At 36.6% G+C, this 22313-nt stretch overlaps 1 protein-coding gene and 1 long non-coding RNA gene across 14 annotated transcripts in view; one reads left to right on the top strand and one right to left on the bottom strand.

Annotated features, from left to right (window-relative positions):
- Positions 1 to 22313, top strand: part of ntrk3a (neurotrophic tyrosine kinase, receptor, type 3a) — a 441806-nt gene that overhangs the window by 193858 nt on the left and 225635 nt on the right. For 12 of the 13 annotated variants that reach the window (XM_087311051.2, XM_087311053.2, XM_087311049.2 and 9 more), the window contains one exon: positions 2146 to 2214. Coding sequence is in view for 3 of the 13 variants with exons in the window: in XM_087311046.2 (XP_087167172.1) it covers positions 2146 to 2214 (69 nt within the window). In the remaining 10 variants the exon portion in view is untranslated. Of the gene's footprint in view, positions 1 to 2102; positions 2215 to 22313 lie in introns of all 13 variants that reach the window. The other variant, XM_088651687.1, reaches the window with a different exon arrangement.
- On the bottom strand, positions 1025 to 6620 carry LOC147830816 (uncharacterized). Its single transcript, XR_015526234.1, has 3 exons — positions 5052 to 6620; positions 4819 to 4835; positions 1025 to 2528 (listed from the first exon to the last, which is right to left on the bottom strand). It is a non-coding gene; the product is annotated as an uncharacterized LOC147830816 (long non-coding RNA).

The following is a 22313-nucleotide window of genomic DNA, read 5'->3' as shown; positions in this document are numbered from 1 at the left end:
CATTATTCTCAATAAAACCGATTGACCTGCCCTCCTTAGTTACTGTTGCTACGCCTGTCAAGCATTTGTGCCTGGCACGTCTATTACAATGTGTATGTGCCAGTTTCAGACATTGCCAGGGATATAATTAGTCATTTTTGGCAAACAGGTAAGAGATCAGAGAAAACCAGACAAAAAAAAGACTGCAGTATGCATTACAGGGGTATATTTACGACATAATAGGCAACCGATTAGATAATAATTGAATTAAAATTGAAGCTTGGTTAGCCTAGCCGCCTTATACGCTGACCATTCAACAGCTTAGTTCATGCACAGCAGGAGAGGTGAAATTCACAAACAAATTAAACCGTAATTTCTCTATTTTAGCCAAATGACCTAATAGATTAATTGCTGTGCAATAAAATATATCGTTACTAACCGAAGAGGAAGCTTGCATTGACGCTATTACATAATTCATTCAAAGAAAGAACAGCCAGAAAAGGGAAATTGATGGATTTGTGCTGAATATTAGCATCATTGACCCATAACGATGTACAGTGCCTATATCTGTCAGTATGTTTGTGTGCTCTTTATTCAGTTTCTGTTCTAATTTGCAGTTAAGTGGAAGAAATAAATAAATAAATTGAAATGCAAATCAAAGTATAAACAGCAGAAGTGAGCAAATATTAATCCAACACCAAATAAAAAAGCAGACACTAACATTATATAACATCGCAATCAATGGCTAAATCTCCAAAAGACCAACAAAAACATCAGTGAACTGTAGCTCTGACATGGACATGAGGGTTATAAATGACTGAAAAACAGCTGCGGGTGAAGTATATTGATCCCAAGTACTCAAATTGTGATCATATCTCAGTTTTGTTGTGTTGATATGTAATTTCTAATATTCGAAGCTTGAAACAGATGGAGATATGATTGCTTTTAATATGACTACTATGGCGAGGGCTTAAACGAAGCAGTGCTCATAATATCGAGTGAAAAAAAAAAAAAAGACAGCTGGGAAACATAACCTGCTTTGTATTTTTGTAGGAAACATAGTTTAGATCTGTTTAGAGTAAGAGTTAATTTTTTTCAACACATTTCTAAACATAATAGTTTTAATAACTTATTTCTAATAACTGTTTTATTTTATCTTTGCCATGATGACACTAAACAATATTTGACTATATATTTTTCAAGACACTTCTATACAGCTTAAAGTGACATTTAATGGCTTAACTAGGTTAATTGAGTTAACTAGGCAGGTTAGGGTAATTAGGAAAGTTATTGTATGATAATGGTTTGTTCTAAAAAAAAAAAAAAAAAGCTTATAGGGGCCAATAATTTTGTCCTTAAAATGGAGTTTGAAAAATTAAAAACTGCTTTTGTTCTAGCCTAAATAAAACAAACAAGACTTTTTCCACAAGACAAAATATTATCAGACATACTGTGAAAATGTTCTTGCTCTGGAAAATATATAAAAAATAAAGATAAAAACGGGGCTTATAGTTCTAACTTCAACTGTATATATCATGACATGATGTACACCTGTGCATAATATACAGTATTGTAGAGGTATGGTGCAGTGGGGTGGGGGGCCCTGTTATAGCAAAGACAATTTGTCTCTGTGTTTCAAGTCATTTATAAATTGTTGTTTTCTTCGAGTGAAATGTCAATAAAAAGATCTAAAAAAAACAAAACTGCAGAGTAACATACAAAAAATGATATAATATAATCCTTAAAATAAAACTGTTGCCACAAGCATGGGTTTTTCATGCCATCTCACTGCATTAGTTACCGGACTTGACACACACATCATTTAGCGACCCCCACTTCAGTTTTCGAGTAATGCCTCCCACATCTGAAAGCTCTGTTCTGAAAACATGCCTTATCTGCTTCACAGTCATTTAGCCTTGTATTGAGTTTAGTGGCTTTTAAGGCTCCAGGCCTCCTTCTGCTCGATTTAATTTGTTGTCTTGAAAATGACCAAGTCTCTGTTTATTGGATTGGCGTGGCTGCGAGGTAACGTACCGCTGCACTCATTCCCCTAACTTCCCTGCCGCACTGCCCGTTGTTTGGCTCCCTTGTGTTTTCTTTATCACCTTGTCGCAAATAGTCAGCGTTAAATCATTAAACTCTCTGTGTGTTTTCTCTCCCCTGCAGAAACTTGTCCAGGAATCCTCTGACAACTCTCTCATGGCAGCTTTTTCAGAATCTGCAACTTTTGGAGCTGTAAGTGAATGTTTTTTTTTCTTTCTTCTTTCTTCATATTCTCAAGCCTTCATTGATTTTAGCTGTGGTTACTGGTGTACAGACCTCCTGCGGGGCTGAATTTGAGATCTAACAGCACGAGTGAACAGGGATACACTGTGACATTGTTGCGATTCTTCTGTTATATTGTTTTAAGCACATCAAGCCACTTTCGCTCTGCTCAGGAGTTCATTTAAGGGGTTCTGCTGTCAAGTATTGCCTAAAATGATGTTCGTTGGACATACTGTAAGAGTGCAAGAAAGACTTTGATTTCAAATTCACATACTGCAGTAGATCTTATTGGGGTTTTAAAAATGCACTCGTTCATGTTACTTATCAGCGTTTTAGCAAGAAAATGGCGACTTTATATTTTTTGTTGGTCTTAGTACACATTTTGACTACAGAAGAGTCAAACTTTATATAGGAAAATGATCGAGATGCTAATGGTCTAATCCGATTCAATGGTTTTTGCTAAGCTAAGCTAAAAGCGCTCCAGATCAGCTGAATGGATCCAAAAATACTGTAGTTTTAAGCACATCAAGCCACTTTCGCTCTGCTTGGTAATTCATTTTAAGGAATTCTGCTGTCAAGCATTGCCTAAAATGATGTTTGTTGGAAATATAGTAAGAGTGGAAGAAAAACGTTATGATTTTATACTCACATATTGTAGTAGATCTTATTGGAGTTTTAATAATGCGCTCATTGATGTCACATTTTATATAGATAAATGATCAAAACATTTTTTTTTTTTTGAGCGAGATGCTAATGGTCTAATCCGATTCAGTGATTTATGCTAAGCTAAGCAAAAAAGTGCTCCATCCAGATCTGATAATCAGCTCAATGGATTCAAAGATACTGTAGTAGATCTTATTGGCGTTATAATATTTAGCTTATTCATGTTACTCATCAGTGTTTTAGCTTAGAAAATGGCTTCTTTCATTTTTTTGTTAGTTTTAGTAAACAATTTGACTACAGTAGAATCACTTTAAATACAAAAATTATCAAAACTCTCAAACCTTTTTTTTTTTTGAGCGAGATGCTAATGGTCTAGGGCGAGGCAGTGGTGCAGTAGGTAGTGCTGTCGCCTTACAGCAAGAAAGTTGCTGGTTCCAACTTCGGCTCAGTTGGCGTTTCTGTGTGGAGTTTGCATGTTCTCCCTGCCTTCGCGTGGGTTTTCTCCGGGTGCTCCGGTTTCCCCCACAGTCCAAAGACATGCGGTACAGGTGAATTGGGTAGGCTCTCTCGTTTCCCAGAGATGGGTTGCGGCTGGAAGGGCATCCGCTGCGTAAAATCCTGCTGGATAAGTTGGCAGTTCATTCTGCTGTGGCGACCCCAGATTAATAAAAGGGACTAAGCCGACAAGAAAATGAATGAATGAATGCTAATGGTCTAATCTGATTCAATGATTTATGCTAAGCTAAGCTAAAAGTGCTCCAGCCAGATCTGTAAATCAGCTGAATTGAATCAAAGAGACTCATTTGCGTTTTAGCTTAGAAAATAGCTACTTTATATTTTTTGTTAGTTTTAGTAAGCAATTTGATTACAGTAGAGTCAAACTTTAAATACAGTACACAAATGATCAAAACTTTTAAAACTTTTTTTGAGCGAGATGCTAATGGTCTAATCCAATTTAATGATTTATGCTAAGCTAAGCTAAGCTGAAAGTACTTCATCCAGATCTGTAAATCAGCTGAATAGATTCAAAGATCATGTAGTAGATCTTATTGGCGTGATGATAATACGCTCATTCATGTTACTCATCAGCGTTTTAGCTAGAAAATGGCTACTTTATATTTTTTGTCAGTTTTAGTAAACAATTTGACTACAGTAGAGGCACACTTTATATAGGAAAAGGATCAAAGCTCTTTTTTTTTTTGCTAATGGTCTAATCTGATTCACTGATTCATGCTAAGCTAAAAGGGCTCCAGTCAAATCTGTGAAGCAGCTGAATGGATTAAAAAATACTCTAGTAGAACTTATTGGCGTTATAACAAAGAGCTCATTCATGTCACTTATCAGCGTTTTAGCCAAGAAAATGACTACTTTATATTTGTCATTGATCTTAGTACACAATTTGACTACAGAAGATTCAAGCTTTAAATAGGAAAATGATCAAAACTCTAGTAAAAAATTAAACGAGATGCTAATTGTCTCATATGATTCAATGATTCATGCTAAGCTAAGCTTAAAATGCTCCAGCCAGATCTGATAATCAGCTGAATAGATTCAAAAATACTGTAGTGGATCTAATTGGCATAATAATAATGAGCTTATTCATGTTACTCATCAGCGTTTTAGCCTAATGGTAAAACTCGACTGTTTAAAGGAATAGTTCACCCAAAAGTAAAAATGTCCTCACTGTTCAGAGGAGCATTTGCTTGCTACTATCCCAAAGGACAGAGTTGGGTTGTTTAAGTGCTATAAAGATTAACAAGAGAAAATCTAGGATTTATTTTTCCAAACATCCTGCAGTGAGTGCTTTAACCAGTGCATAATATCTGTAATAAAAAACTAAATCAAAACTTGTGCATACCATTAATTTTAGATTTCAGCTTAACTGAACAATGGTAGAAGAAGAGTATCAACAAAGGTTCTTCCTTTACCTGTAAATTATGATTATGGGCCAGCTTAATGAATAATTCTACACCTATTTCTATGATCAAAATGATCAAAACTTATATATATTGTGAGACGCTAATGGTCTAATCCGATTTAATGTTTTATGCTAAGTTAAGCTAAAAGTGCTCCAGCCAGATCTGGAAATCAGCTAAATGGATTCAAAGAAATGGTAAAACTCAACTGTTTAAAGCAGTGGTCACCAAACTTGTTCCTGTAGGGCCGGTGTCCTGCAGATTTTAGCTCCAACCCTAATCAAACACACCTGAATAAGCTAATCAATGTCTTACTAGGTATACTTGAAACATCCAGGCAGGTGTATTGAGGAGGTTGAAGCTAAACCCTGCAGGGACACCAAGCCTTCAGGAGCGAGATTGGTGACCTGGTTTAAAGGGATAGTTCACCCAAAAATGAAAATGTGCTCACTGTTTACACTTCTTCAAGTTACATCAATCAAAAATATTTTGTTAAACATTTGATTAACTTTAAAAAAGTACTTATTAATGTAAGTTAAAGGAACATAAAAGCTTTTGATGTGATGACTTTTTTTACAGTGTGAGTAATTAATGACAGAATTGTTTATTTATTTAAAAAGTAGAGTGTTCCTTTTTATGTTTTTTTAAAGAAACAATATATTCTAGAATGAATTATCTGTAATTACTATTATTTTTTTTTTGCTTTTGAAAACATTTACGCCTACATTTTCCAATCAGGTGAAACCAGCTTTCATCGAGGAGAGTCATTTGGCAGTGTTAGCCTATTGTCGGGCCTCTCGTCTGAGGATTATCATCACAAATGAAGTAAAGTAATTTCGTAATTATATTGGAGGTGTCACCGCAGTCCTGTCCGCCATTCAGACCCCAATCAGCTGAGTGCACGGGGCTTTATCCACACCGGCATCTGCGTCTCGGTGTGTTCGTGCGCGCGTGACTAAACGTGATATTTTTAAGCCAGGGAAGCAGGACAGCTCCTCTGAGGTGGCCCATCTTCTCTGCAGGGTTAGCATGTCCTTTGGAGATCCTCCAAGGAGAAGAGTACTTTTGGATTTCCAGTAAGATATCGAACATGTGTTGTCCTTAGGAAAGAGAGCGTTAACAAAAGCACCTTATCGTCCGTGTGCTTTCCTTTGTCTTGCTGGATAGCTATAACTACAATCAATATATATTTGCGCTCACACTGAACAACAATAATAATCAGTTTATTTTTAGTTCATGCTTTTATGCTTTAGATTCTTGTAACCGGCAGGTATCCTCAGTGTGCTACCAGCAGATCTGACTCGTGAATCTTTATTTATAAATGTATTATCTAATCAAACCAATTTGCGATCATAGTAGGCATAGTGGAATTAAAAACATCCAACTACACTGTTAAACATTTTATTGTATTTTTGCGGTAACTTACTGTTACCTTTACAGTAACTTACCTGTAAATGTGTTTTACAGTAGCAGGACCCTACCGCAATTTCATTTTAAAGTAAAATAGCCTTACCGCAACTTATTTTTAAAAATTGTCCATACTTTAAAATTAAAAAGTGCTAAATGGTATTTTATTGTAAAAAGAAGTTGCGATAAGGTTAGGCTAGTTGCGGTAAGGTTAGAAATTTTATTGTATTTTTGCGACAACTTACTGGCAGCACTGTTGTCAGGAAGTAATAGCAACTGCCCCTTTCCTGTAAATGTGTTTTACAGTAGCAGGGCCCTACCACAATTTAATTTTACAGTAAAATAGCCTTACTACAACTTCTTTTTACAGAAAAATGCCCTTTTTATACTAAAAATTAAAATAAAAAAAATAAAAAGATAAAAATAAAGGTTTTGCACTGCTACTCTAAAAATTAAACAAATTACCATGACAATACTGTAACTATTGTCCAAACTGTAAAATTCAAAAGTGTTAAAAGGGTATTTTATCGTAAAAAGAAGTTGCAGTAAGGCTACACTGTTAAACATTTTATTATATTTTTGCGGCAACTTACTGGCAGCGTTGTTGCTAGCAAGTTAATGCAACTGGCCCTTTACAGTAACTTACCTGTAAATATGTTTTAGAGTCGCAAGGCTTTACCGTAATTTAATTTTACAGTAAAATAGCCTCGCCGCAACTTTTTTTACAGTAAAATGCTCGTTCACAGATTTTAATTTTACAGTATGAACAGTTTTTACAGTACATTTACTATAATTTATTTACTTTTTACAATAGTATTCACTATTGAATTTAATTGATTCCAAGCAATTTTTTTTTTCAGTAAATGTCTCAATTTTGTCTTCAACTACAGTGGCAACACGTGATTACTTTGATTACAGTAGAATACCGCAAATTCCTTATATGCAGAAAGTTACTGTAAAAGTTTTAAAATTACCCACAATGCAGTGCATGTTACAGTAAACTGTAAATAATTCATTTGGGATTTTACTGGGCCTTTTTGCAGTAAATAACTGTAAAACTGAGGTAAAGTCTAACAGTGTAATTTCTCCAGCATTTTTATGGAGGAAACACAAAGACTGAACACTAAATAATCAACTTATATTTTTAAGGTTTAATCTTTTATTACATTTTTATATCAATTTGTTTTTATATGTTAATTTAAATATTTGGGATTTTTGAAAATCTATTATATTAACTAAATAAAAAAAAAACTATTGTTTTTAATTTGTAAAATATGTATTAATGCATTTATTTATTTACTTTTAATATATAGATTTAATACTTTCTTATCATTGTCAATTTACTTTGTTTTTCTATTTAAATAATAAGTAAATGTAAATGTAAATATTAATTCATTAATAAACAACTAAGTTTTGATATTTAAGTTTATACAGTAGTTAATGCAGCTTGTCTATGGGATTTCGGCAAACAAAAGTGATTTTAGTTTAAAAAAATAATGCTGTGGTCTGAACTCTGAATAAGGCTGTGGTCTGTTTTACATTTAGAATGATTTTTAAAACCCTTAATCGTTATCGTCATAATTACATCTCTTGTTGTGAACAGGCCTTCAATATCTGAGTTTAGTTATATAGGGTGCCTAATAAACAGAGTAGAGTAACAAAATATATGCAATGATGTTATATATTTAAAACACAAAATATAAGTAACTATATTTTATTACATTTGCATTTTGAATAAGTTCAAATTTACATTTGAAATATTTTAGATTTATAATTTGAGAAAATATGAGGATTTTAACCAATAAGTGCAACGATACTATAAACAATACTACATTTCTATAAACTGTAAAATTGTGATAAATTATTGCAATGTGAAAATGCTTAATTTACTTTTATATTCAATTGATTCATGTGGTTCAAATGTGAATTTTCTGCATTGTTACTCAAGTCAGTCTTATTTTACTCTGTTATCCTAAGGCCACCATGTAGCAATGAGCCTGGGTGCGAGGTCCCTTCCATTGCTGCTTGCAGCTATAATTTTAAGTTGTAATGCTATTTTACAATTTGACAGTTTTTATTTATTTATTGTAATTTTGATCAAATAAATGCAGCATTTGTAAGCGGAATAGGGTTAAAAACAAACAAATTACTGATCCCAAACTTTTGGCTAATCAAAGACATGGCTTCCTACTTAGCATTGTAGTTTGACTTAGCTTATCTGTTAAGTAGGATAAATAAGATCTAGTTTTTATCATTTAATTACTATGGAGTATGCTTCTTTTTTATTATTTAGCTCCATTTTCTGTGGGTCAGAAGCAAATAGAGTTTGCGCAGCTGTGCTGAGGCAAAGCTGTGTGTTCATTGTGAGGGTAAATGAATTTAATGTGACATAATGCAGGTCATTTGGGTAAAACCAGAGCTGTGAAGCGATGATGATTGCGGGACACCCTTTCCAAAGGGACAACACAACCATATCCCATATGCGCTCTATTACATAATACTAGCATCAACGCCATCTGCATGTTCTATGACGTTTTTAGTCAATTTTCAATTTTCAGTTTTATGAGGTATTTATTTTCTCTGTTTAACAGAATCACACAAGGATCAGAATGGATCTGAACACATTTTGAAAGCTGTCTATTTGTTTGTTTGTGTGTAAATAAATAAATAAATTGAATGAAAGAATAAATGAATGAATAAATATAAATAAACTAATAAATAAATAATGTATAATTATTCGGTTGCCTACATGAAAAATATATTGTTGATTTAATTTAGTAAGCATTTCTTCCTTTTACTACACTTGATGTTTATAGATTTTTTTTCCTTTTTTAAAATATGTTTTTAATATTTTTGTTGTTTATTCATGATAAATAAATACATGGTGCTGTTTTTATTTTTTTTGTTTATTATATTAAATCAATAATTTCATTCATAAGTTATATCTATATTAAATAATCATTGTAGCTCATTAGATGTTGATTTTGTACATTTTTATATCAATTTTTGATCATAGATTGCATTAATTGAATAATTTGTATTTATTATATATTTATTTATTTGTTTGTTTGTTTGTTTGTTTGTTTGTTTATTTGTATATATCAATATGTTTGATATAAATATTACTTTTTGATAAAGATTTAATAATTAATTATGTATTATTAGTTTATTCACCATAATATTTTTCTAAACTGTATTATTATTATCATTATTATTATTGTTGTTGTTTTTGTTGTTGTTCTTGTTTTTATTATTATTATTATTATTATTATTATTATTATTATTATTATTATGTATTAGTTAGTAGTAGTGGTAGTAGTAGTAGTATAAAAAATGTTCCACAAATGTTATTGTCATATATCTTGTTTATTAATTTTATATTATTTAATAAATTTTATGTTATCGTATATACTATTTTATTTTCATGAAACCCTAGAATACCATAATTAGTAAATAAATAATGCCATACAATGCCATAATTCAGTAGAACTTTTAATCAATATACTATTTTAATTACATAAATATTTGTTATTATTGTATCCGATTTTGTTCAGTTTGATTTATTTTGGTTCATTCATTTATTAATTTGTATTTATTATTTATGTATTTTAAACTGTATTATTATTATTATTATTATTATTATTATTATAATTATTATTATTATTATTATTATTATTATTATTATTATTATTGATGTTGTTGTTGTTGTTGTTGTTGTTATTAAAATATTCTACAAATGTCATTGTTATTTATCTTATTTTTCATTTTATGTTATTTATCAAATTTTATTTTATTGTGTTTACTATTTTATTTACATGAAACCCTAGATTGCCATAGAAAGTAAATAAATAATATAAAAAATATATCATACAAAGTCAGTATAATCATTTATCAATTAACTATTGTAATAACACAAATATTTGTTTTAATTTATTTATTTATTTGTTTGGTTTATCACCATATTTTATGCAATGCAATGGCTTTTATTTGTGCAATGGCTGTGATTTTACTGAAGCTTAGCCTAGCATTTGACTCTGAGGCTGCATACGAAACCGCCTACTACTCAGTAGGTACTGCATTTGAATTTAAACGTACTACTCGGCCGTTAGAAAAGTATGTTCTATACAGTATGAATGTGAAATGGAAGGACGAATGGAATTCGAATGTACTACTTCCGCCATTTTGTCATGGTAATGTGACCTACCTGCGTCAGTTGCGTCGCCTCACTTCCATTCATGAATACTCTCATGGGGCATTATGGGATAGCGCAGTGTGCATGGGCTGCGCACTTCAGAATCTCGCCGGAAGTAATAAGTCATCCGGGTACTTCTCACCTACTGATTTTTGAATTCTATGAATTCGGACATACAACTCGGCTCGCATACTGATTTTAGCGTACTATATAGTATGGAAGTATGCGGTTTCGGACGCAGCCTCAATGTATCAAGGATGCTAAGCTAATTCCCAACTGCTGGATTGATCATTAGAGTGCTCTGTTATTTAAGCGAGCGGTATGTCTGCCAGTGCTGTTTCACCCATCCTTTTTGGGACATAAGGCGCATCCAATGCCAGTAAGCAGTCACCACTTACAGTACGTTTACAAAGGCCAGTATAACTAACATAATGGTCTAAGCACATTATTGCTTTACTTTGATACATGCTCTTGGGAAGACTCTGATGTCCCCGTCACAGTGCTGCCAGGATTTGAGATGCAGGCTTTGGGAATCACACATGATGTCTGCAGCAACTGCCAGTGCTGTCAGTCAATAAGAAATGATGCGAACACCTGCAAAAGCATCTTAGCGCCGATGCTGGTGTTTGTCCGCACCCACGCGCTAGTGTGCTCACACATGTAATTGCTGCCAGTTTTTCTTACTGACGGCCGGGAGGTGTGTGTGTGTGTAAAAGTGAGGAGAATGTGCATTTTAATATGTGGTTTATGAAGCCATAAATGTGTACAGTGGCCAAAAACTAACAAGTGAGAAATGTTTGAAACCAGGATGTTTACCAGGTATTTTGTGAGATTGCTAAGTTTTTGCTAGCATTTTTGAGACTTGCTCTTGCTAATGTTAACTTGCTACAGTATTTGCATATCAATGTTGTTGTTTTAATAGTACGTTTAAAAATGGTGTTTCCTTTGTATAGCTTTTGTAAGAGGTTAGCTGCAGTTTTGTTAAGGTGTTGCAAAGGTGTTTTAGTGGTTGCTAAGTGTGTACTATTTAGTTGATATATTGATGTGTGCTATATCATTTATATTAGCTTTTGAAAGTGTTGTTTCCCTAGAGTAGAACAACTGTTGTAAGGGGTTATCAGAGATTGTGTGTGGTTGCTAAGGTGTTGCTAGGGTGTTTTGAGTTATGACTAAATTTCTTCTTGCTAGGTGAATATGAATCCTTTGTAGAACGTAAGAATTTTTAAAAACTATTGCTAAGGGGTTGCTATGAGGAATCTAGAGTTAATATTGATTTATCCCTGCTGAAATTTCCAGCGTAAACCAGCCTAGGCTGGTTGGCTGGTTTTAGCTGGTTGAGCAGCCTGGTTTTAGAGGGGTTTTGGCCATTTCCAGGCTGGTTTCCAGCCATTTCCAGCCTGGTCTTAGCTGGTCAGGCTGAAAAATGACCAGCCAAATCCAGTTAAAACCAGCTTGACCAGCCTGGTTTAAGCTGGATATAGCTGGTTTTGGCTGGACTCCCAGCTTGGCTAGGCTGGTCAAGCTGGTTTTAGCTGGTCATCTCCCAGCCTGACTAGCTAAGACCCGGCTGGAAATGGGTGGAAACCAGCCTGGAAGTGGCCAAAACCCCTCTAAAACCAGCCTGGTCGACCAGCTAAAACCAGCTTGAGCCAGCCTAGGCTGGTTTAAGCTGGATTTTTCAGCAGGGATATTATTTAGTTTAAATGTGAAAGTGGATTTTTCCATGAAGAACCATTTGTAAGTGGTTACCAGAAATTGTGTGTGGTTGCTAAGTTGTTGTTAGGTTGTTTCACTGGTTGTTAAGTGTGTACTAGATCCATTGATTTCTATAATGTAACTTACATGTATATTCCCACTGATGGGTTCTGGCTGGAAAGTCATCTGCTGCGTAAAACATATGCTGGATTGGCAGTTGGCAGTTCATTCCGCTGTGGTGACCCCTAATTGGTAAGGACTAAGCCAAAAAGAAAATGAATGAATGAATGAACTTACATTTACATTTTAAAATTGTTGTTTGCCTCATGTACGACAACTGTTGTAAAGTTACCAGAGATTGTGTGAGTTAGGGTTAGGATTAGAGTTATTAACTTGTTATTAATTTCAATAATACAAATACAAGTGGTTTTTTTCCTTTGTAGAATTTAGTGATTTTTTATTGTTGCTAAGGAGTTGCAATGGGGATTCGAGTCCCTGCTAAAACAGCATATGGTAAGGTATCTTTTGATGCTGGTATGCTGGTTTCACTGATTTCAGTGCTAGTTGTTGGATTCAATGCTGGTTTTGCTGGTTTTGATGCTGGTTTCAATGCTGGTTTTGCTGGTTTCAATGCTGGTTTTGCTGTCTCAATGCTGGTCTTGCTGGTTTAAATGCTGCTTTTGATTGTTTCAGTGCTAAGCAGGCCAAGACCTGCAACACCAGCATTAAGACCTTCAAAACCAGCATTAAAACCAGCAACACAAGCATTGAGGCAGCAAAACCAGCATTAAAACCAGCAAGACTAGCATACTAGCAACAAATCATACCTTACCAGCATATGCTGATTTTCTGAAGGGGTTAATATTGATTATTGATATCTTTTAATTTAAAACTGATTTAAATTTCCCTTCCTGAACCGTTTGTTAGTGGTTACCGGAGATTGTGTGTGATTGCTAGGTTGTTTTGGTGGTTGCTATGTGTGTACAATAATTTATAAGATATGATTTACCTTTTAAATGTGTTGCTTTCCTCATGTAGAACAACTATTGTAAGTGGTTACCACGGATTGCGTGTTGTTGCTAAGGTGTTGCTAGGGTGTTTTTAGTGCTTGCTAAAAATTAACTTGCTAATTAGTAGTCCCCGAATTTAGTGTAGAAATTTTGCTTAGCACTGTAGCTGATTGAGTGAAATCAGTGTGTGATGCTACTTGGCAGTGTCACCAAATTGCACACAATTTATGTGATTTGATAAAGTGTTGTGATGTTAAATACTTTTTCTTTTAGATGTTTTTTATGGTAGATGTAATTTTAAATCACTTAATATTAGCAAATTAGCAAATGTGTATTAGCAAATGTGTGGCAAAAATTGCACCGCCTTTACACCCCAGAAGTGTAGTTTTTGGGACTTGCATACAAGAGATGGATCAGACATAATTTCCATTTCTATTCTCCTCGGGCACTGGCTGTCCCAGAAGAGAATGAGCGAAACAGTAAGGGCTGCAGTAATCAAGACAGATATAGAGTGAGATGGAGAAAACGGAGTTCAGCAGGAAAATTGGGGTCTGAAATCAGATCTCTCGCACAGGCTGCATTGTGCAGAGTGAATGGCCATAATTAGTGTGCTTTGTATGATAATGCGGCAGAGGCCAATGAAGTAGCCTAATCTGAGGTGCAGATGTAGGCCAAGTGTGTCATCTATGTTTATTTGCTGCAAATCCAATTAAGCATTCGTCGTAAATAAGCTTGCGGAGAAACAACAGACAGCGCTGTAGTTTGCCATTTTCCCAATTATCTATTTTCTGTCCCCTGTGCTTTTAAGGCAAGGGGTCTTCAGCTGTACCAGGGAGGGGATTCATGGTTGTATTAAACGTTTCTCTGATAAAAAAATACCTGAACTCCTCAATACCCCCACCCCTCTCCCACCTTTTTGGTTATTTTCCTTCAGTGATTGCAATCTCAAGGGAAGCATGAAGTATGGCTGGATGCTTGTCGACTTGCCCTTGAGGTGATCTTGATTTTAAATATGTACAAGTCTTTAATATCTCTTGCATTGTCAGATATTTTTGGAGGGGAAAATTGAAGGTCCTAGGGCAGAATCAAGGCATCTCATTCAGTCATGTGGTTTTAACTCGACGCAGATCAACACGATTAGCAGGTTTAGCGGGAGTGGATTTCTTATCAAAGTTCTTGCAGACTGCACCATGTATGTCATTTTTTATGTTTTCCTCATAAAGATAACCTTCTCGACTTGTAAGTAATGGGCCAACTATAGGTTGCAGCGGGGTAAAAACAATGATAAATGCTAATAATAAACTGATAGCTACACAAACCCTTTTCCTAAAGAATAAACTCTTCCCCTTATGTTGTTGGTATGCAAAAAAGAATACTTTTTGTTTTGACGCAAGTTAGCAGTTAGCCAAGTGCTAACATAGACTTGCCCTCATTCTCAAGTACTATTTTGACTGAATTTTTCCAGTGAAAATATGGAACCAAGAGTACTTAGCGCCTTTAGGAGGGGGTCTGGCTGAAGACCTGGTGCAGTGCAATCTGTGCTGCATACAATGCTTTTTAATGGGCTCACCTAACCCCACCCCTAACCTTACCCGTCACAGTGACATCACTAGCTCCATTTGAGTGCATTGTGTCTGACATTGCATCGCTGAGTGATGCAGTCTCAGGCCTCGTTTACACTAGTGCGTTTTAGTTTTAAAACGCCGTTTTAGAATGAAAACGATCCGCGTCCACACTCGCGTTTTACCCAGCGTTTCTGAACTGTTCTCTGTCCACACCAAAACGCTGAAAACGCACATCACGTGACCACACACACACTCTTTGGCAAGCGCTGCAGCCCATCTACCCTGATGAGAGCTCTGCTAGTCGGACTTCTCATCAAGCATCTCCCGCTGGATCTAATCTCACTATATTTATTAAACGGGATATTTCATTCGTCTTGTTGTCTTTATCTAACGACATATTCCCTGACTTTGGTCATTGGAATCTATTACTTGTTCTCGGGTAACGTGTTTTGGCTGAGCGCAAAGATAAGTTAATGATTAATGTAACGTAGCCTATTCTGTATATTAACTGATCGCTTGCCTTTATTTCCTATAATGTATAAACTTATTGTATGTTATACTTTTATAATGGCCATTATCGATTATTAAAACTGATATTTAGCAAAAGAGAGGGGTGTTTCGTATTTTCACTGAAATTGAAAGGAGGCAGTTGTTATCGGCTCCGTTTAGTTTTAAATATCCACACAGTGAAGATGACGCTCATATATGCAGCATGACGCCTCAACATTTCTGCTGTCTGTTAAGTTGCTATTAAAATGAAAATAGGCAGTTCCTTAAATCACGTTTACATTTTATTGTTGAGAAAGTGAAACAACGTAGCCAGGGTGATGTGAATGAAGTTATAAAGTACACTGTTCCCTTTGAAGATTTACCCGTGTCCTCGGTATAGTCTGTTTTCCATATCAAACTGAGAAGAAGAAACTGCAGTCTAGATTAAACTTGCGAAGTCTGAACTTACAAGGAGAGGATGCAGGACTGAACTGTGTGTGTTAGGCTACTTAATATTGAGGAAAAGCCCCAATCAGAAAGGCGAATGTCTGCAGCCCCGCCTCCGTTTTCAGATGTCTCCGTTTTCCATCATCCACACTGAGACGGAGCAGCAGCGTTTCAGAATGAAAACAGCCTCTTCAGCGTTTTCAGCTGTTTTTTTTAAAAAACTGTTTTTTTTAAACAGTTTTCGGCGCTCGAGAACTCCGGCGTAGTGTGGACGGATGGCGTAACCGTAGCTAAACTTATGCGTTTTCAAACTAAAACGCATTAGTGTTAACGGGGCCTCAGCTTGCATCATAAAGGCTGGTTCCAGATACTATTGGCCTTTATCGCTAACACCCCCCCCCCCCCCCCCCCCCCCCAAGCATTTATGGATTAGCGGGTTTCACTGAGTTATTTTCTTGATCTGACAACAAAATTGTATATTTTTGTGTATAGGTAACTCCTTTTATTTTATTTAGCTGATTTTTCTCTTATCTTTTACTCTTGTGGTAAAACAGAAACTGTTGTATTTTGGTTTACTTTCATTTTTTATGAAGCACCCTGCTAAAAAAACAGCTTAAACCTGCCTAAACTGTTTGGCTAGTTTTAGCTGGTCGATCAGCCAAGGTTTAGCTGGTTTTGGTTTTCCAGCCATTTCCAGCTCGGTCTTAGCTGGGCTCCCAGTCTTGCTAGGCTGGTCAGGCTGGTTTTAACTGGTCAACTTCCCACTGGTCAGCTAAGACCAGGCTGGAAAGGGCTGAAAACTAGCTTGGAATGGCCAAAATCCCTCTAAACCAGACTGGTCGACCAGCTAAAAACCATCCTAGGCTGATTTAAGCAGTTTTTTTCAGCAGGGCAGTTACTAAAACTTGCAAAATGCTAACATAATAGCATAGTTGTGTCACATACATATACTCTCAAAAACTATAAATCTAATTCAGAAAAACAGGTTTGCCAATTAGCAGTGCTGAGCACATTTTGCAAGCCAGCTTTTTTCTAAACACTTTACAGATTAGCGTGTTTAGTAGAAATGGTTTTCTTGTTATACTGTAGTCTTAGTAATCCTAGTAGATGGCTTATATTTTTCTTCCTGTAAAGATCACACTCTCTTCAGATAGATTACAGCAGATGGATCACAGCAGGTCACAGTCATAGACAGCAGGCTTAAAATGCTAAATGCTAAAAATAAAACGATAATAGCCATATTACTGTGTATCGATAGCAAAATAAACAAGTAAACAATTTCCAAATTCGAACATAAAGCATGATTTACCATCACCCTGAAAGCACCAAATGTAGTTAAGGACAGCTACTTAAGCCTCATGTTTCATCTTTTCACTTTTACCTGAAGATAGCTGTCTAGCGGTGCAGAACCTAGCGCCTTTAGCAAGCCCCCTTGTTTCAGTGCATTTTCAAGTGCGAGTGAGGCGACAAATGGTAAATCTTCTGTACCCGCTCAGAGGATGATGATATGATACAAGCCTATTTACGGCCAAAGCACAAAAGCGCATTCGCCACAGTCCGCAGTCTCAGTCACTCAGCCGCTGCTTTCAGCCTCTCGGCTAGCAGCTGCGAGCGCCATCAATCCGTTTTATTCTGTTGACCTTTCTCTAATCTCCGTCTGTATAAAGCAGCTCCCGCAGACACAAACTTCATGTCTGGCTCATCGCTGGAAGGATCATCACTGTTAAAAAAAGGACTAAGAGTAATAGTGACAGTAAACAAGCTGCGGGGAGAGTCTGTTTTAAGGCATTTATTTCCAACGTTTACAGCTGTCTGAAATGTATGAAAAAATAAAATGGCAACAAAACACTGAAATCCGCTTTTCGGCCAGGGAGGCAGTTAACAGTTTAAACAGATTATTTAACAGGCCCCATAGTTGTCAGTAGGCCAAGGTGTTTAAATAATGTAACCCAGTAATTATGTTTTCTAGGATTTAAGATTGACCTTATGTGGGCTTTAATTGCATAGATAATAAAACTGTGATGTAAACAGTTGATGGGAGAATGCTAATTATAAGAGTTCCAATTAGAATATGAAATAAATATCTAATAATGCCTTTCTGTGCCAGTTGTATTTACAAAACATTTTGGATGATCTATTCCTTTAAGTAGAGAACTGTTTATTTTGTTTATGTTTTAAATAGAGTATTTGTACTACTACAGCCTCTACTAGCTGGCATCTTTTACTCACCCATCTAAACCTCTCTCAAAGTGTAGTGTACACCATTCTAGTTCTATTTTCCCTGGTCCAAGCAGGATTTGAACCAACAACTTTAGCACGGGAGCCTGGCACAGTAGCACACAAAACAAAAAAACAAAATATAAACAGCCTCTAGCATCTATTGCTATTGTGCCTCTTGAGGCCAGGATAGCTAGGAGGTTTACTTTCTCACTCCATTACACTCACCCCCCTCTTAACCTCACTCCCATCTGGGTCACGGCACCAGTATTACCCCTCCAGCTTAACTTGCCCTGCTCTGAGTGAGATTTGAATCAGCATCTTCAGCATGGAAGGTGTGTGCACAAACAAAGTAGACCACTTCTGATAGCTTAAGTCACTAGAGTACGTCTTGAGGCCAGAAGAGTGAGTATGGCATACACTCATTCCCTTCCGGATCATGGCACCAGTATAACCCATCCAGTTCAACTTGTCCTGCTCTGAGTGGGATTAGAACCAGCATCTCCAGCATGGGAGGTGGGTGCACTTTCAAAGCAGACCACTTCTGATGGCTTCAGTCACTGGTATACATTTTGAAGCCAGGGGAGTGAGTATGACATACACTCACTACCATCTGGCTGACGGCACCAGTATAACCCCTCCGGCTCAACTTGCCCTGCTCTGAGTGAGTTTTGAACCAGCATCTTCAGTTTGGGAGGTGGGTGCACTAATAGAGCAGACCCCTTTTGATAGCTTCAGTCACTAGTGTCTCTTATGAGGCCAGGGGAGTGAGTATGGCATACACTCACTCCCATCAGGGTCACGACATCAAAGTTATTTATCCGGTTCAACTTGCCCTGCTCTGAGTAAGATTTGAATCAGCATCTCCAGCATGAGAGGTGGGTGCACTTACAAAGCAGACCACTTTTGATAGCTTCAGTCACTAGTGTCCCTTATGAGGCCAGAAGAGTGAGTATGGCATACACTTACTCCCATCCGGGTCATGGCACCAGTATAACCCCTCAGGTTCAGCTTGCCCTGCTCTGATTGATATTTGAACCAGCATCTCCAGCATGGGAGGTGTGTTGAGTAACAAAGCAGACCACTTCTGATAGTTTCTGTCACTAGTTTACCTCTTGAGGCCAGGAGAGTGAGAAGAGAATAATCACTCCCATCCGGGTCACGGCACCAACAGAATTAATCAAGTTGTATTTGCCTGCTCTGAGTGGAATTCAAACCACCTTTTCCAGCATGGGAGGTGAGCACATTAACAAAAAAAAGCAGAAGAGTGTTGCCTTAAGGATCTGTCAAAAGTACGCCTCTTGAGACGAGGGGAATAAGGTTTACCCTAACAACTCTTGCTAGCTGGCTTGCTTTACACTCACCCCCTCTAAACCTCACCCGCATCCAGGTCATGGCACCAATGAAGCCCTGCTCCAAGCGGGATTTGAGCTGGCACTGAAGGCAGGCATGCTAAAACGGCTGCTAAAGACCACAGCCTAGTGTGGCCTGGGGTGTGAAGTTTTTTTCACACTTATAAGGCTAACAATGTTCGAAACATTGCAGAAACTGATACATTTTTGGAAGAAATAGCTTTGAAGTTAGATGAAAGTCTATGGTTGCTATAATTTGTATAATTTGAAAGTTTTTCTCTGATGAAACCTGACCTCCCTCGACTCGAGCAATGCGACCTGCAGAGTTGGTGCCCATTTTGGTAGCGATTGCACTGCAGGTGGTGTCCATCAGCTGAATGGATCCATGCCCAGCAATCTAACCATTGCCAATTTAACATGCAGGTAAGCATTTTGGCTTGGGTTCAATTTTAAGTCCCTGTCAAAACACGAAACGGAAAAAGGGCGGAATAGGAACCAGTGCACATGCTAGCTCATCTTGTTTGTCTGCAACTTAATGGGATTACTGATTGGGAGAAAACTGTTAAGCCTTGTGACACATTGTGGAGGGAGATCGTAAATTAATCCTCGGTTTATAAGGATGCTTAAGTCATTATGCATGTGGAAAAAGATTAAAATGCATATATTCATTAGTCTTGGGACTGTTAAACAGAACTTGGCAATATTGCTGAGAATCCATTTTTCACAGTTCCCTTTACTTCCCGCAAACCTTTCTGATTCCTATCAAAACCTGGCAGCATTCGTGACGCTTTAAGGAAGGCGGCTTGTTTAATGTCATACAGCGGAAAATGCTAATTAGCATCGCAGAACAAAAAAACACTGCATATCTGCACTGCACTTAATGTGCTATACTCAACAAAATGTCAGACAATTGGTAAAAAGCTGTGATTTTTCACAATATAACAGCGAGACAGAACTGCGAGGGACGTGTTTTGACAGTTTTAAAACAAATTTAGTGGTTATTGAGATACTTGTGTCTCTCACGTTGATCTCTGGCCCCACCTGTTACCATGGCTACACGTGATCGTGTCTTTTCAGATGTCAGACCACACCAACACGGTGCTCTCAATCAAAACAAGGCCAAGCTTTTGTTACACTATCTAGCGAAAACGTGAGAGGAAAACAGATACTTGACGGATATCTGTCAGTAATTGCCTGGCCATTTAAAGTAACACGGTCTTCCGAAGAACACAAACCTGCATATGCTTGAACTCTTGAAAGCTTCCCAAATGAAAATCAATCATAAGCAATTCATAAGCAAAAAAGGCATTGGTATGCCAGGCAGTTGCATTTCAGATGCAAATCAAGATGCTAGATTCCTGGAACAGTATAGAGATTTAAAGTTCATATGAATGTTTAAAAAAATTTTGATACAAAAATCTATTTATTGTTTGTTTGTTCACCTGTCTCAAATGATCATGTTATTTTTTTAACATTAAGTAATTTATTAATATGTTAACAGAGTATTAAAGGTTGTTTCCCATTAATTTTATGCCAATTATTTGTCTGTAAACATGTTTTGCATTCTCCATTTTATTACATTATACTGGATTCAACGCTATGGATTTTTTCAGATTTTTACTTGCCCTGCCAAAATTTTCAAATTTTGAGAATTTGCAAGCGAAAAATGTGCACTTAAATTTTGACACCCACTGACATTGTTACCAAATATAAACCAGAGAGGTAAGACTTTCTCATACAAAGCCTCATTTTAGGTGTCAAGCTTTGTAAAAATCTATCTATTGAATTAATCAATCTAATAAAAAAAAAACTTTGGCCAGAATTATGCATTATAGGCTTGAATTATAGGAGGAAATAATAGATGATCTGAAAGTGCAGTCAGATTATGAATCAGATCAATGTTGATCTTTCTTTCCAAGTGTCAGTGCAGAAATACAATATACATGCAAAATATTATATGATTAACACATGAAATAATAATCAGATGGTTATTTCTGTCAACGGATAAATACCACTCGGTAATGTTTTAGCATGCTTTCACTTTCGTATTCGACATGAAACACACATTTGCCGGTATAGGAATGACATCCCGCCTAACTCATTATTCTCTCTTCATATATGCTTGTTAAGTGTGACGTCACACAAAGCAGCTTCCGATTCCAAGCACTATATCAAACTGTATGGGGAGACTCATCCTATGGATGATAATAAACGTTTTCAAAACAATGTAATACTTTTGAAAATCACGATCCCAATATAAATCCATGCCTAAAATAAAATGGCCAAAAAGTGATTCATTTTTTAATAATTGTTACAATTTTGACATTTGTGATGCAGCAAGCCCAGAGATTAAAGTGTACACTATGATTTCATATAAAATTTACTTTAATGTGTGTGATATGACTAAAAAGTGGTCATAAATGAATATTTTCTCAATTCAAATGAGTAGCGGCTTGGAACCCGAAACAGTATTCCATTCCTTAACGATTTGTTATGACTTAACAAACGGATAGCCGTATATGTGGCTATTATACAATCATAATACACCGTGATATAGCCAGATTCGTTGGATCATTTTGCATTCTCACTACATTCTATCTGCTCCAGAGTTTGTTTCAATCCAGCCGAGGCCACCTCATTCAGGCACGATTTGGCGCAGATCTGAGTGATTGCGTGATTTGAATATGGCAAATGAACTATGCTAACTGGGCAAATGAGACAGATTCCAAAACAAACGTCTAGGTGTGAAAGCACTCCAAGACTGTATTTGCATGCAATTGACAAACAGTCGCAGCCAAATTAAACTAGTGGCAAGGCGTTGGGCCAGTAGCTATACTGTCTACTGTTCCGAGCCTCTTGCACACTAGCCCAGAGTGTCCTGTTATATAATATGGATGGCGCAGAAGTGTTTCACCTAACTAACTATAAGTAAAGGACAACACGGTGGCTCATTGGTTAGCACTGTCACCTCACAGCAAGAAGGTTGCTCGTTAGAATCCCGGCTGGGTCAGTTGGCATTTCCATTTGGAGTTTGCATGTTCTCCCCGTGTTGGCGTGGGTTTCCTCCGGATGCTCTAGTTTCCCCCACAACTCGTTGTGAATGTGTGTGAATGCGT

This window comes from Danio rerio, chromosome 25 (assembly GCF_052040795.2).
Source record: "Danio rerio strain M-AB ecotype USA chromosome 25, GRCz13ab, whole genome shotgun sequence".
Taxonomy (NCBI): domain Eukaryota; kingdom Metazoa; phylum Chordata; class Actinopteri; order Cypriniformes; family Danionidae; genus Danio; species Danio rerio.
This window is presented reverse-complemented; position numbering and strand designations above follow the sequence as displayed.